At 42.7% G+C, this 13,400-nt stretch overlaps 1 protein-coding gene across 7 annotated transcripts in view; it reads left to right on the top strand.

Moving 5' to 3' along the window:
• The window catches only part of LOC115175094 (otoferlin), a 119,942-nt gene that overhangs the window by 40,377 nt on the left and 66,165 nt on the right, over window positions 1-13,400 (top strand). For all 7 annotated transcript variants that reach the window (XM_029734563.1, XM_029734705.1, XM_029734477.1 and 4 more), the window contains exons 4-5: window positions 8,128-8,227; window positions 9,259-9,461. In XM_029734563.1, coding sequence (XP_029590423.1) covers window positions 8,128-8,227; window positions 9,259-9,461 — 303 coding nt within the window. The remainder of the gene's footprint in view (window positions 1-8,127; window positions 8,228-9,258; window positions 9,462-13,400) is intronic.

The following is a 13,400-nucleotide window of genomic DNA, read 5'->3' as shown; positions in this document are numbered from 1 at the left end:
GCAGTTTTGGAGCATTGGCTTCTTCCTTGCTGAGCGGCCTTTCAGGTTATGTCAATATAGGACTCGTTTTACTCTGGATATAGATACTTTTGTACCTGTTTCCTCCAGCATCTTCACAAGGTCCTTTGCTGTTGTTCTGGGATTGATTTGCACTTTTCGCACCAAAGTACGTTCATCTCTAGGAGACAGAACGCGTCTCCTTCCTGAGCGGTATGACGGCTGCGTGGTCCCATGGTGTTTATACTTGCGTACTGTTGTTTGTACAGATGAACGTGGTACCTTCAGTCATTTGGAAATTGCTCCCAAGGATTAACCAGACTTGTGGAGGTCTACAATTTTTTTCCTGAGGTCTTGGCTGATTTATTTTGATTTTCCCATGATGTCAAGCAAAGATGCACTGAGTTTGAAGGTGGGCCTTGAAATACATCCATAGGTACACCTTCAATTGACTCAAATAATGTAAATTAACCTATCGGAAGCTTCTAAAGTCATGACATAATTTTCTGGAATTTTCCAAGCTGTTTAATAACCTGTTATGGCTTGATCCCGTTAGCGGGATCGATATGACGACAGCCAGTGAAAGTGCAGGCTGTCACGTCCTGACCAGTATAGGGGTTATTTGTTATTGTAGTTTGGTCAGGACGTGGCAGGGGGTGTTTGTTTTATGTGGTTTGGGCTATGTATTTAGGTAGAGGGGTGTTTGGTTTATGTGGTCCGGGGTTTTGTTAGTCTATGTTAGGTATTTTCTATGTTCTGTCTAGTCTATTGTAGTTCTATGTTTAGTTAATTGTGGTTGGACCTTCAATTGGAGGCAGCTGGTTCTCGTTGCCTCTGATTGAAGGTCCTATAATTAGGAGTTTGTTTTTCATGGGTTTTTGGTGGGAGGTTGTTCGTTGCATAGCTGTGTGTTGCATGCAAGGCTGTTTGTCGTTCGTTCGTTTGTTTTTTCTTGTTTTGTTCAAATAAAGTGAATATGAGCACTCAACCCGCTGCGCCTTGGTCCATCCACCACGACGACCGTTACACAGGGCGGCAAATTCAAAACAACAAAGATCTCATAATTAAAATTCCTCAAACATACAAGTATTATACACCATTTTAAAGCGTTACTTCTTGTTAATCCAGCCACAGTGTCTGATTTCAAAAAGACTTTACGGCGAAAGCAAACCATATGATTATGTTAGGTCAGCGCCTACACACACAAAAACACAGCCATTTTCCAGCCAAAGATAGGAGTCACAAAAAGCAGAAATAGAGGGAAAAGTAATCACTAACCTTTGATGATCTTCATCAGATGACACTCATATGACTTCATGTTACACAATATATGTATGTTTTGTTCGATAAAGTTCATATTTATATCCAAAAATCTCAGTTTACATTGGCGCGTTATGTTCAGTAATCTTTAGCCTCCAAAAACATCCAGTGATTTTGCAGAGCCACATCAATTTACAGAAATACTCATCATAAATGTTCATGAAAATACAAGTGTTATACATGGACCTTTAGATAAACTTCTTCTTAATGCAACCGCTGTGTCAGATTAAAATAAAGCTTTACCGAAAAAGCAATAATCTGAGTACGGTGCTCAGACACAAAAACATGCCAAATAATATATCCGCCATGTTGGAGTTGTCACGGTTGTCGTTGGTGAATGAGGACCAAAATGCAGCAGGTACGTGTATGCTCATATTTAAATTTATTAACTTACAAAAAAACAACTGAATACAAAATAACAAAACTACTAGAACTAACAAACGAACGAACAACTACAAAACAGTCTGGCAAAGCATAGGGCTTTACACAGAACAATCACCCACAAAACACAAACACAAACACACCCTCATATATGAGACTCTCAATCAAAGGCAGATAGAAAACACCTGCCTTCAACTGAGAGTCCCAACACCAATTCACCAGACATAGAAACAGACATACTAGACTCCACATAGAAATACCTAAACATAAACCAACACCCGGAATTACTAAAACAAACACCCTTAAACCAAACACACCACCCTGAACCACATAAAACAAATACCCTCTGTCACGCCCTGACCAAACTACAAACAATTAACCTTATATACTGGCCAGGACGTGACAGGAGTCAACAATAGTCAGAAATAGCATTATAAATATTCACTTACCTTTGATGATCAAACAATAAATGTTTGTTTTGTTCGATAAAGTCCATCCTTTATGTCCAAATACCTCCTTTTTGTTCGCGCCTTCAGTTCACAAATCCAAATTCAGGACGCGCATGTCAGACAAACTCAAAAATTTCCATTACAGTTTGTAGAAACATGTCAAACGATGTATAGAATCAATCTTTAGGATGTTTTTATCGTAAATCCGCAATAAAGTTTCAACCGGAGAAATCCTTTGTCTTCAGAAATGCAATGGAACTGAGCGACCGCTCATGTGTGTGCGCATGCCTGAGGCTCATGCCCTGCTGGCAGTGTTCTGACTCCAGGAGCTCTTATTCATCCCCACTTTACAATAGAAGCCTCAAACAAGGTTCTAAAGACTGTTGACATCTAGTGGAAGCCTTAGGAAGTGCAAAATGACCCCACAGACACTGTAGTTTGGATAGGGAATTAATTTAAGTCCTACAGACCACTTCCTGTTTGGATTTTTTCTCAGGTTTCTGCCTGCCATATGAGTTCTGTTATACTCACAGACATCATTCAAACAGTTTTAGAAACCTCAGAGTGTTTCCTATCCAAATCTACTAATAATATGCATATCTTAATTTCTGGGAGGGAGTAGCAGGCAGTTTACTCTGGGCATGTCAGTCATCCAAGCTACTCAATACTGCCACCATCCATAAGAAGTTTTAAGGGCATAGTCAATTTAGTGTATGTAAACATCTGACCCACTGGAATTGTGATACAGTGAATTATAATTTAAATAATCTGTCTGTAAACAATTGTTGGAAAAATGACTTGTGTCATGCACAAAGTATATGTCCTAACCGACTTGCCAAAACTATAGTTTGATTTGTGGAGTGGTTGAAAAACGTGTATGTATACTTCCGACTTCAACTGTAGGTTTGAGAGCGATGTCCTTTGGGGTCTGGGCAAAGGTGGGCACTGCTGCCTTGTATAGGTGGACCTGGTCATAAAGGCTGTTCAAGTCCAGGGTGGAGTGGTGGGCCAGGTAAACATTTGGTTTTGAGGCACAGTCACAGGAAATACTTGCGTTTACCCGCTGTATGGTAGCAGGGTGGAAGTCTTTTCGTGGTAGCAGGGTGGATAGTTAGGGAAAGTAGAATAAGCTTTTTCTATCACTCCCTTGTGTGCTTTGGCCACCCTTTCCTGCTGGGCTCTAAGGTCGTTTGTGCCTGTGTGTATTATTATGTGGCTAGGTGAACCTAGTTGGTCCTCAGACAGAAGGTCTATGGCGTGCCCGGTGTTTGGACACCAGCTTTTAGACACACTGTGTTTGGGAAAACGTTATTTTTTTCTTGTATATATTTCCCGTTTGAGTCCATAAGGAATACAATCTGTGCCTTGTGTATGTCCTCAGTGGGTGTGGAAGGGTTGTCAGGAGGGGTATCAGGGTGGCTGACACAGGAGGTGCTCAGAAGGGGTGAGATCCCCTGGGCTTGGGGTTCTTCATTTGTTGGACTTGTCGAGGCTATGGTCAGGCTCTGGGGTGGACTGTTTTGCTGTGGTGTCGAGACTTTTGTCGGGAGCTGAGGTGGGCTGTTCTGCTTGCTTATCTGCGGGGGTGGCCACCTCTCTAGTGGGTTGTTCTCTGTCATGCCATTCCCCTCACCCTCCTCCAGCAGTCTAATCCTCTCCTCTAGTACTCTGTTCTTCTCCTGCTCATGCTTTTTATCATGTTGAAGTTGTCTCACCACAGTCCTGAGTGCAGATATGTCTCTCTCCACCTCCAGCACTCCGGGTCTGGTTAAGGGGGTGTTGTTGTGCTGGACTGTTGTCTGGGTATGTGCTGACTGGTGTGTAATCACCTGCTGTTTCAGCTCCACCTGCCTTACCTCCAGCTGGGTAAATGTATCCTTCATTTCAATAAGGGAGTAGTATTCTGTGCTGGGGGGTTGACTTTCCGCTTGGGGTTGCTCATCTGCGGGGTTATGTAATGAAGAGGTCTGGGCTGACCTGCTCGGGGTCGGGATATCTTTCTCAAGGGTGAGCTTCTCCTGTTGAGTTAAATCTTTGATTAGGTTAAAGTCTGTTTGCTCAGTTTGTAAAGGTCCTAAAGGCGTGTGTGTGTGTGTGTGTGTGTGTGTGTGTGTGTGTGTGTGTGTGTGTGTGTGTGTGTATATGTGCCAGGGTGTAATGCCATTGACTGGTTGCCCTTCCAGATCTGTCAGTGTGGCTTCTAGTGTGTGTAGTTGGGCTCCCAGTGGATGTGTGTGTGTGTGTATTAAGGTTGTTTGGGTGTATGATCATTAGGCTGACATGTGGCAGGAGCAACCTAATGGGTTCCAATATACTGTGTTTGTGTGTGACTTGGGGGAGGGACTATATAAATTATTCACATCCTCTGTAATTCTCTGACTGAATACGGAGGGTACCACGTTTCACTCCCACTTGAAATGAACAGCGAATTCCATTTGCTCGTAAATTATTTGTGTAGTATCTATGAAGACCTTACATACATTTGGAGTTGATGTAGAAAGCATCTCCCTCTGGTGCCAAAGGTTGCATGTTCAAATCCAGTGATATATTCTTTTTTATGAGATTTTTGTTTTAAGCCTATCCCAAACCTTAACCTTAACCCTTAACCCTTACCCTTCAGAGTTAATGCCTAACCTTGAGATTTCTGAGTTAATGCCTAAACTTAAACACTTTGAAATTTGAGAAACATAGATGAATGTCTAATTCTGATGTGAGACTGTGAGAGCTTGTTATAAATGCGCTACGAAGGCTTAATTAAGTCTTTATAGCTGTTGCTCATACAGAGTGAAACCTATATTTTTTGCCACTTTTTCTCCCCAATTTCGTGGTATCCAATTGGTAGTTACAGTCTTGTCTCATCACTGCAACTCCCATACGGACGCGGGAGAGGCGAAGGTCAAGAGCCGTGTGTCCCCCAAAACACAACCCCACCCAACCAAGCAAGCAAGCAAGCCGCAGTGCTTCTTGACATATTGCCCACTTAACCCAGAAGCACCAATGTGTCGGAGGAAATGCTGTACACACGCCACAGGAGTCGCTAGCATGCGATGGGACAAGGACATCCCTACCGGCCAAACCCTCCCCTAACCCAGACAACGCCCCATGGGTTTCCCGGTCGGCTGTGACAGAACCTGGACTCGATTGCAGAATCTCTAGTGGCACAGCTAGCATTGTGATCCAGTGCCTTAGACCACTGCGCCACTTGGTAGGCCCTGAAACCCATATCTCTCTAAGCAGTCTGGTACGTGGTGAGACTCAGGGCTGTTACAGAATGGGAATTGAGCTTATCTCCCAACTTAAGTATTTTGGAGCCTTTGGCTTTTGTTTCAATCCAAAGCAATTAAATAAAAGTAAAAAATACATATACAGTGCCTTGCAAAAGTATTCATCCCCCTTGGCATTTTTCCTATTTTGTTGCTTTACAACCTGTAATTTAAATTGATTTTTATTTGGATTTCATGTAATGGACATACACAAAATAGTCCAAATTGGTGAAGTGAAATTAAAAAAATAACTTGTTTAAAAAATAAAATAAAAAAAATGGAAAAGTGGTGCGTGCATATGTATTCACCCCCTTTGCTATGAAGCCCCTAAATAAGATCTGGGGCAACCAATTACCTTCACATAAGTCACATAATTAGTTAAATAAAGTCCACCTGTGTGCAATCTAAGTGCCACATGATCTGTCACATGATCTCAGTATATATACACCTGTTCTGAAAGGCCCTAGAGTCTGCAACACCACTATGCAAGGGGCACCACCAAGCAAGCGGCACCACCAAGCAAGCGGCACCATGAAGACCAAGGAGCTCTCCAAACAGGTCAGGGACAAAGTTGTGGAGAAGTACAGATCAGGGTTGGGTTATAAAAACATATCCGAAACTTTGAACATCCCACGGAGCACCATTAAATCCATGATTAAAAAATTTTAAGAATATGGCACCACAACAAACCTGCCAAGAGAGGGCCGCCCAGCATAACTCATGAACCAGGCAAGGAGGGTGTTAATCAGAGAGGCAACAAAGAGACCAAAGATAACCCTGAAGGAGCTGCAAAGCTCCACAGAGGAGATTGGAGTATCTGTCCATTGGACCACTTTAAGCCGTACACTCCACAGAGCTTGGCTTTACGGAAGAGTGGCCAGAAAAAAAGCCAGTGCTTAAAGAAAAAAATAAGAAAACACTTTTGGCGTTTGCAAAAAGGCATGTGGGAGACTCCCCAAACATATGGAAGAAGGTACTCTGGTCAGATGAGACTAAAATGTAGCTTTTTGGCCATCAAGGAAAGCGCTATGTCTGGCGCAAACCCAACACCTCTCATCACCGCCAGAACCTCATCCCCACAGTAAAACATGGTGGTGGCAGCATCATGCTGTGGGGATGTTTTTCATCGGCAGGGACTGGGAAACTGGTCAGAATTGAAGGAATGCTGGATGGCGCTAAATACAGGGAAATTCTTGAGGGAAATCTGTTTCAGTCTTCTAGAGATTTGAGACTGGGACGAAGGTTCACCTTCCAGCAGGACAATGGCCCTAAGCATACTGCTAAAGCAACACTCGAGTGGTTTAAGGGGAAATATTTAAATGACTTGGAATGGCCTAGTCAAAGCCCAGACCTCAATCCAATTGAGAATCTGTGGTATGACTTAAGATTGTGGACATCAGTGGAACCCATCCAACTTGAAGGAGCTGGAGCAGTTTTGCCTTGAAGAATGGAAAAATCCCAGTGGCTAGATGTGCCAAGCTTATAGAGATATACCGCAAGAGACTTGCAGCTGTAATTACTGCAAAAGGTGGGACTACAAAGTATTGACTTTGGGGGAGTGAATAGTTATGGACGTTCAAGTTATCAGTTTTTTTGTTTTATTTCTTGATTGTTTCACAATAAAAAAATATTTTGCATCTTCAAAGTGGTAGGCTTGTTGTGTAAATCAAATGATACAACCCCCCGCAAAAATCCATTTTAATTCCAGGTTGTAAGACAACAAAATAGGAAAAATGCCAAGGGGGTGAATACTTTCGCAAGCCACTGTATATTTCAGGAAACGTTGCTTATAGACAGGAAGTTAAAAACCTAAAGTTAGTGTGCTATGGGAATAAATCACTGAAGTTTTCTTAGACACTTTGTTAAAATAGCTTTTTTTGGCGACAGCAAAAGCAGCTAATGAGAAAACAATATGGATATAACTGTTTGGTGTTGGTATGTTGGGGGAGGGTTGAATGCGACTCAATTTCACAAATTCCTCGCTGGCCAAAGGTTGGTGGGGTGTGTATATATATCTCTCTTAGTAGCTCCATAGCTGAGATTTAATAGTAGCCGATTACTCATAGTCTGCCTGTCTTTACTGGTTAGTTGCTGTAGCGGGTTGCGACAATGACACACTATCCCTGCCTGTCAGAGCCAATCTCCATCACTCTGCCCACACGCACACATGCACGTGTGCATATACACAAACACACATACAAACACACACAAACACAGCCACTCGCCTACACACCACACAGGCAGAGGGAGAAGAGACAGGAGCCAGAGAGACAAAAGACTGAAATAGACAGAAAGACTTATGGTGGATGGTAGAGACATACTGTATGGGATTATGAGATAGTCAACAAGAAGGTGGAGAGAGAGAGAGAACGTAGAGGGGAGGAAGAGGAAGATGGTACAAGCTGTGTGAGGACAACACTATCACACTGATTCAATGTGATCCACCAAAACCCACTGTTAAAGAGGTTAAAGAGATTAAGGCTCATTCTATGTGCAGTGCACTGTCCATTTCTGTCTGTCTGTTCCTGTGATCCACTAAACTTCCTGAGATTCTCTGTGACCCATCAAACAGACTATACCAATGTTTCTAGCTAAGACACAGCCCGGCATCATGACCTGCTGGAGGAGGATCTATAGCGTTGATCAACTCATGGGTTCTAACCCACTATCTCACTATAGTTTGGTTGTTTATGGTTTTTGTGGTTTTGTTGTTCCAGGGTCATCGGAACCTTCCGGATGGTTCTACAGAAGGTGGCGGAGGAGGGGCAGCTAGAGGTGACAGACACACTCATCGATGACAACAACACCGCCATACGGGTAAGCCCCAGCACTGGTCCCAAATCAGTCTACAGGTCTTCATCCATAAGAGTGGGAATCCTCCATACTGATCTATGGACAGCACACATGTACTTACAGTATATGCCGCAGACACACAGATAAACAGATATGTATTTTATGGACCTCAGATGAGTACTGATCCAATAGCCATATATTCAGAGAACAGTGTTTAAGGGAATGAAAAATAGAGTACGATAGAGGGACGCAAGGGATGGAGAGATCAAGGGAGATATAGAAAGGGGGGATGGAGAAACGACTAGAAAGAGTGTGAGAGCTCATCTGTATAAATTACCCCAGGGCTTAGGAGAATGGTGTTAGTGGAGCTGTGAATGCTGACTCTCTGTTATTGAGATGATATCACACATAGTAGCCAGAATGACCTGGGGGGCACTCACACTCATTATACCTGATGAAGACAGCTTGGCTGTCGAAAGGTTGGTTATGAAATGATTGCATCTGAGCTCCTAGAGTGTGCGGATCTCCACACACACACACACACACACACACACACACACACACACACACACACACACACACACACACACACACACACACACCTCTCAGCACCTCTGCACCCCTCTCTGTACCTGATGAGGGAGAGAAGAGGAAAACATCCGGAAGAGTCTCACCTGAGTTCTAACTAAACAGAAGTGTTTTTATTGCCTCCCACTGAAAGATCCAGGGTTACCATGGTAACACCTTTAACTTTACTGGCTCTGCAGTGATTTACTGGCTCCCGTGTGGTCGCAGGGCAGAGAGAGAGAGTGGAGAGAGAGAGAGAGAGAGAGAGAGAGAGAGAGAGAGAGAGAGCGAGAGAGAGAGAGAGAGAGAGGTTATTTCTCTCTTCATTTGTCTTTGTCAGTGAAATAAATGGCTTGGTTTGTAGCAAAGGCAGTTGCTGTCAAACAAAATTCCAATGCCACACTTCCTTGTCGTGTATTCACTTGATGAGAAATCTGTGTGTTTCTAGTTTGTTTTGACTAATTCATTGGTCAACTATTCCATTCCAGACTAGTGTTACCGTAGACATCAAGTACACGACCATGGATGGGACAGTGGGGGTGTGGAGCGATGGGGAATTCCTGGACGTTCCGGGCGACCCAGAGGGAACGTTCCAGTTTGAGACAGACAGCCTGCTTTCCGGACACAGCCATGGATCAGGATCAGGAGTGTCTCCTGGACGATCCATCCACGGAATTCCCACTTTCAGGAAGTGAGTCGACAACTCCATTAGTATAGCTGAAACATTTTCTTATTTTTATTTCACCTTTATTTAACCAGGTAGGCCAGTTGAGAACAAGTTCTCATTTACAACTGCGACCTGGCCAAGATAAAGCAAAGCAGTGCGACACAAACAACACAGAGTTACACATGGGACGTACTCAATAACACAATAGAAAAATCTATGTTCAGTGCAAATGTAGTAAGATTAGGGAGGTGTCGTGTCTTTGGCATCATTAAAACTGAAGACATATTTATCAAATAACTCTCTGTAATTATTATTACGCGACTAAACTGATTAATCGTGTAACTGTAATTAACTAGGAAGTCGGGGCACCAAGGAAAATATTCAGATTACAAAGTTATAATTTTCCAAATATAACTTTCAGATATTATAATATCTGATCTATTAGTCTTCTGATTAATGACGTATTCGTTTACCTCGTCAGTCTCATTCCAAACGTCGTAAACTGTTGGTTATCTGCACGAACCCAGTCTTCACTATGAGTCATCCATCAATTGTCTTAAAATCATTTATTTACTAACTAAGTAATTCACAGAAATGCATAACAAACAGTAGCTATGGTTATAAGTAAATGATAGGAGAATGTGCCCTAGTGGGCTAAACCGACATGGCGGCTTGTTAGAAAAAAGGTTGATAAGAGTTGATAATTATAACAATTAACTTGTTATTATTCCGTCGGTATCGATAGTCTAAGAGTTTAACAACGTGGTATGGTTAAAGTTCAGAAAGAGGGATGCATGGTCAAACCTTGGCCCTCTCGTTATCGAGGTAAGCTGGTCTCCAACCTTTAGCCACCCGTAATGGAGGTAAGCTCGGTCTGGTGATAGAAACCTTGGGTGGGGGTTATATTCGGTATAACAGAAAAAGGCTGTCTCATGACGCCAGGTCCCGTCTGTTCATGGGGGCGTGCCGATGACTTGGTGAAACTTTAAACAGAAATACAATTCTCTCACATTAACATCTTACAAGCATCCCAACATATTCCAAATAGCTTTATCCTTATTCATTCATTTTATACAACCATTAGATGTAAGTCTCTCAACTGAGGCTATTATATAAACAGTGCCATGGTAATGTGGCCGTAGTGTCTCTCATGAGTTTCACAAATTTGTACCAAACGGACCAGTTCATAGCTGGATTCTTCACCGATCTTTTATACCTTCTCCAGAACATAAATGTAATTTGGTTCTCCAGTCCTGTGAGGTGGAAGAATTCCTGGGTTCTTTCTATGAAACCCGCTCTGTCTCAAAACTGTGGCCATGTGGCAGGACATTCTTTTAGGAATTTACGACCGCTCTCACAGAGCCTGGGTAGGGGGAGGTAGGGGGTTGGTGCATAGAAAACCCAAAGAGGGCAACGTCATGACAGAGGTAAGGCAATAAATAGGCCATAGTGGCAAAATAATTACAATTTAGCATTAACACTGGAGTGATATATGTGCAGATGATGATGTGCAAGTAGAGATACTGGGGTGCAAAAGAGCAAAAAATAAATAACAATATGGGGATGAGGTAGTTGGGTGTGCTGTTTACAGATGGGCTGTGTACAGGTACAGTGATCGGTAAGCTGCTCTGACAGCTGATGCTTAAAGTTAGTGAGGGAGATGTAAGTCTCCAGCTTCAGTAATTTTTGCAATTCATTCCAGTCATTGGCAGCAGAGAACTGTAAGGAAAGGCGGCCAAAGAGGTGTTGGCTTTGGGGATGACCTGTGAAATTGACCTGTGTGTGCTATGGGTGGGTGTAGCTATGGTGACCAGTGAGCTGAGATAAGGCAGGGCTTTACCTAGCAAAGATTTATAGATAACCTGGAGCCAGTGGGTTTGGCGACGAATATGTAGCGAAGTCCAGCCAACGAGAGCATACAGGTCGCAGTGGTGGGTAGTATATGAGACTTTGGTGACAAAACGGATGGCACTGTAATAGACTACATCCAATTTGCTGAGTAGAGTGTTGGAGGCTATTTTGTAAATGACATCGCCAAAGTCAAGGATCGGTAGGATAGTCAGTTTTACGAGTGTATGTTTGGCAGCATGAGGGAAGGAGGTTTTGTTGTGAAATAGGAAGCCAATTTCATTTTGGATTGGAGATGCTTAATGTGAGTCTGGAAGGAGAGTTTACAGTCTAACCAGACACCTAGGTATTTGTTGTTGTCCACATATTCCAAGTCAGAACCGTCCAGAGTAGTGATGCTGGACGGGCGGGCAGGTGTGGGCTGCAATCGGTTGAAGAGCATGCGTTTAGTTTTACTAGCATTTAAGAGCAGTTGGAGGCCATGGAAGGAGTACTGTATGGCATTGAAGCTCGTTTGGAGGTTTGTTAACACAGTGTCCAAGGAAGGGACCGATGTGTACAGAATGGTGTCGTCTGCGTAGAGGTGGATCAGAGAATCACCAACAGCAAGAGTGACATCATTGATATATACAGAGAAAAGAGTCGGCCCTAGAAATGAACCATGTGGCACCCCCATAGAGACCGCCAGAGGTCCGGACAACAGGCCCTCCGATTTGACAAACTGAACTCTATCTGAGAAGTACATAATCAGCATCATTATAAACTTGCATGCATCAATGCCATAGCTAGAACCATATTTTCATCATCAGTAGCCCTTTACACTCGTACCCATATACGGGTTGAAAATGGCAGATTTGGACACATGCTATAAATGATGTCAGAGCTCAGGCTCTGCGCTTCACGGCTCTGTATGGGTTTTGACTGACAGCTGTTCTGAACGTGATAACCGCACGCGACAAGACGTTGCCCCATCCCTCCCACTAATTTTGAAAGATTAGATGTTGAGGAATATAATGAATACCGCTTTGATGTCATACAAACAAGTCAAATACCCGTGAGTTCAAATGTGCACTTCACATTTCCATATCATAATACACAGTGTCAACGTTTATGATCGCTATGTTTGTTACAAGATGACATGGTGTTTTACCCTGGGTTGTCCTGAACAGAATGAGCCTATGTTGATCTATTGGGGGAAAAAATTGCCGCGGAACACGCACCTGAATGCACACATAATTGTGAAAGATTGTAGTTTTTACTTAGCTAGACATGTCGGCAAGAGAACAAGCTTTCAAATGATGCCCATATGACCCATATTGCTATTTATAATGGGCTGTTTTTGATATGCGTAAACAACAACAGTAATTGTGTAAAGGGGGGATGCAGAGTTGTGTTCCAAACAAAATAACTACAAGTGTTCTTGCTCTAGTTTCTCAACGGCACAGCTAGGAGAGCTTTAAACAAGCGCCTTATAGTTGAAGGCTCTTCTTCGAGTCATAAAAGTGCATTGAAATGAATGAGGAACTGTGCACACTTTGGAGAGGTGTGTGGCCGCTTGGAAACACCACATAGTCCTCTCACTCAAATCCTTGTCATTGTTGCAGCTACCTCATATTTTCCAAGAATATTCTTATCTTGTTACTGAATGTATCCAGACTATTTTCAGATTCCGTTGTCAACAATTGCGGTGAAAAGTACAGTAAATGTAAAATCACATAAAATCAACGGTGTTGTCTTTTAAGTGCTACCATGGTTATGCATATGCTATCCATATTTCTTCTGTAAGAAACATTTCTATTTAGCCCTATCCATATTGGCCAATTCCCAACAAGGTTTAACAACAACAACAACAACAATAACATCAAAGCGAAGATATCATTATTATTGTCAGCGAAGTCATTAAATATACCATTATGCTCAAAATACAGCAACACCATAGTTAGAACAATCCTCACCATCATTATCATTCTCATTAATAACAACAAAAGTGAAGACATGATGAGCATCAACAATATCATCATCATCATCTCCACACCATGCATTTAAACATACCTAGACACTCCTTTAGCTGGCACGATACTCTGCCCGGCAGTAGGGAGTGAATGTGTTACAGCA

The sequence above is a fragment of the Salmo trutta genome, chromosome 1 (assembly GCF_901001165.1).
Source record: "Salmo trutta chromosome 1, fSalTru1.1, whole genome shotgun sequence".
NCBI classification, from domain to species: domain Eukaryota; kingdom Metazoa; phylum Chordata; class Actinopteri; order Salmoniformes; family Salmonidae; genus Salmo; species Salmo trutta.
Note: the sequence above shows the minus strand (reverse complement) of the source record. Positions and strands in the feature narration are given on the sequence as shown.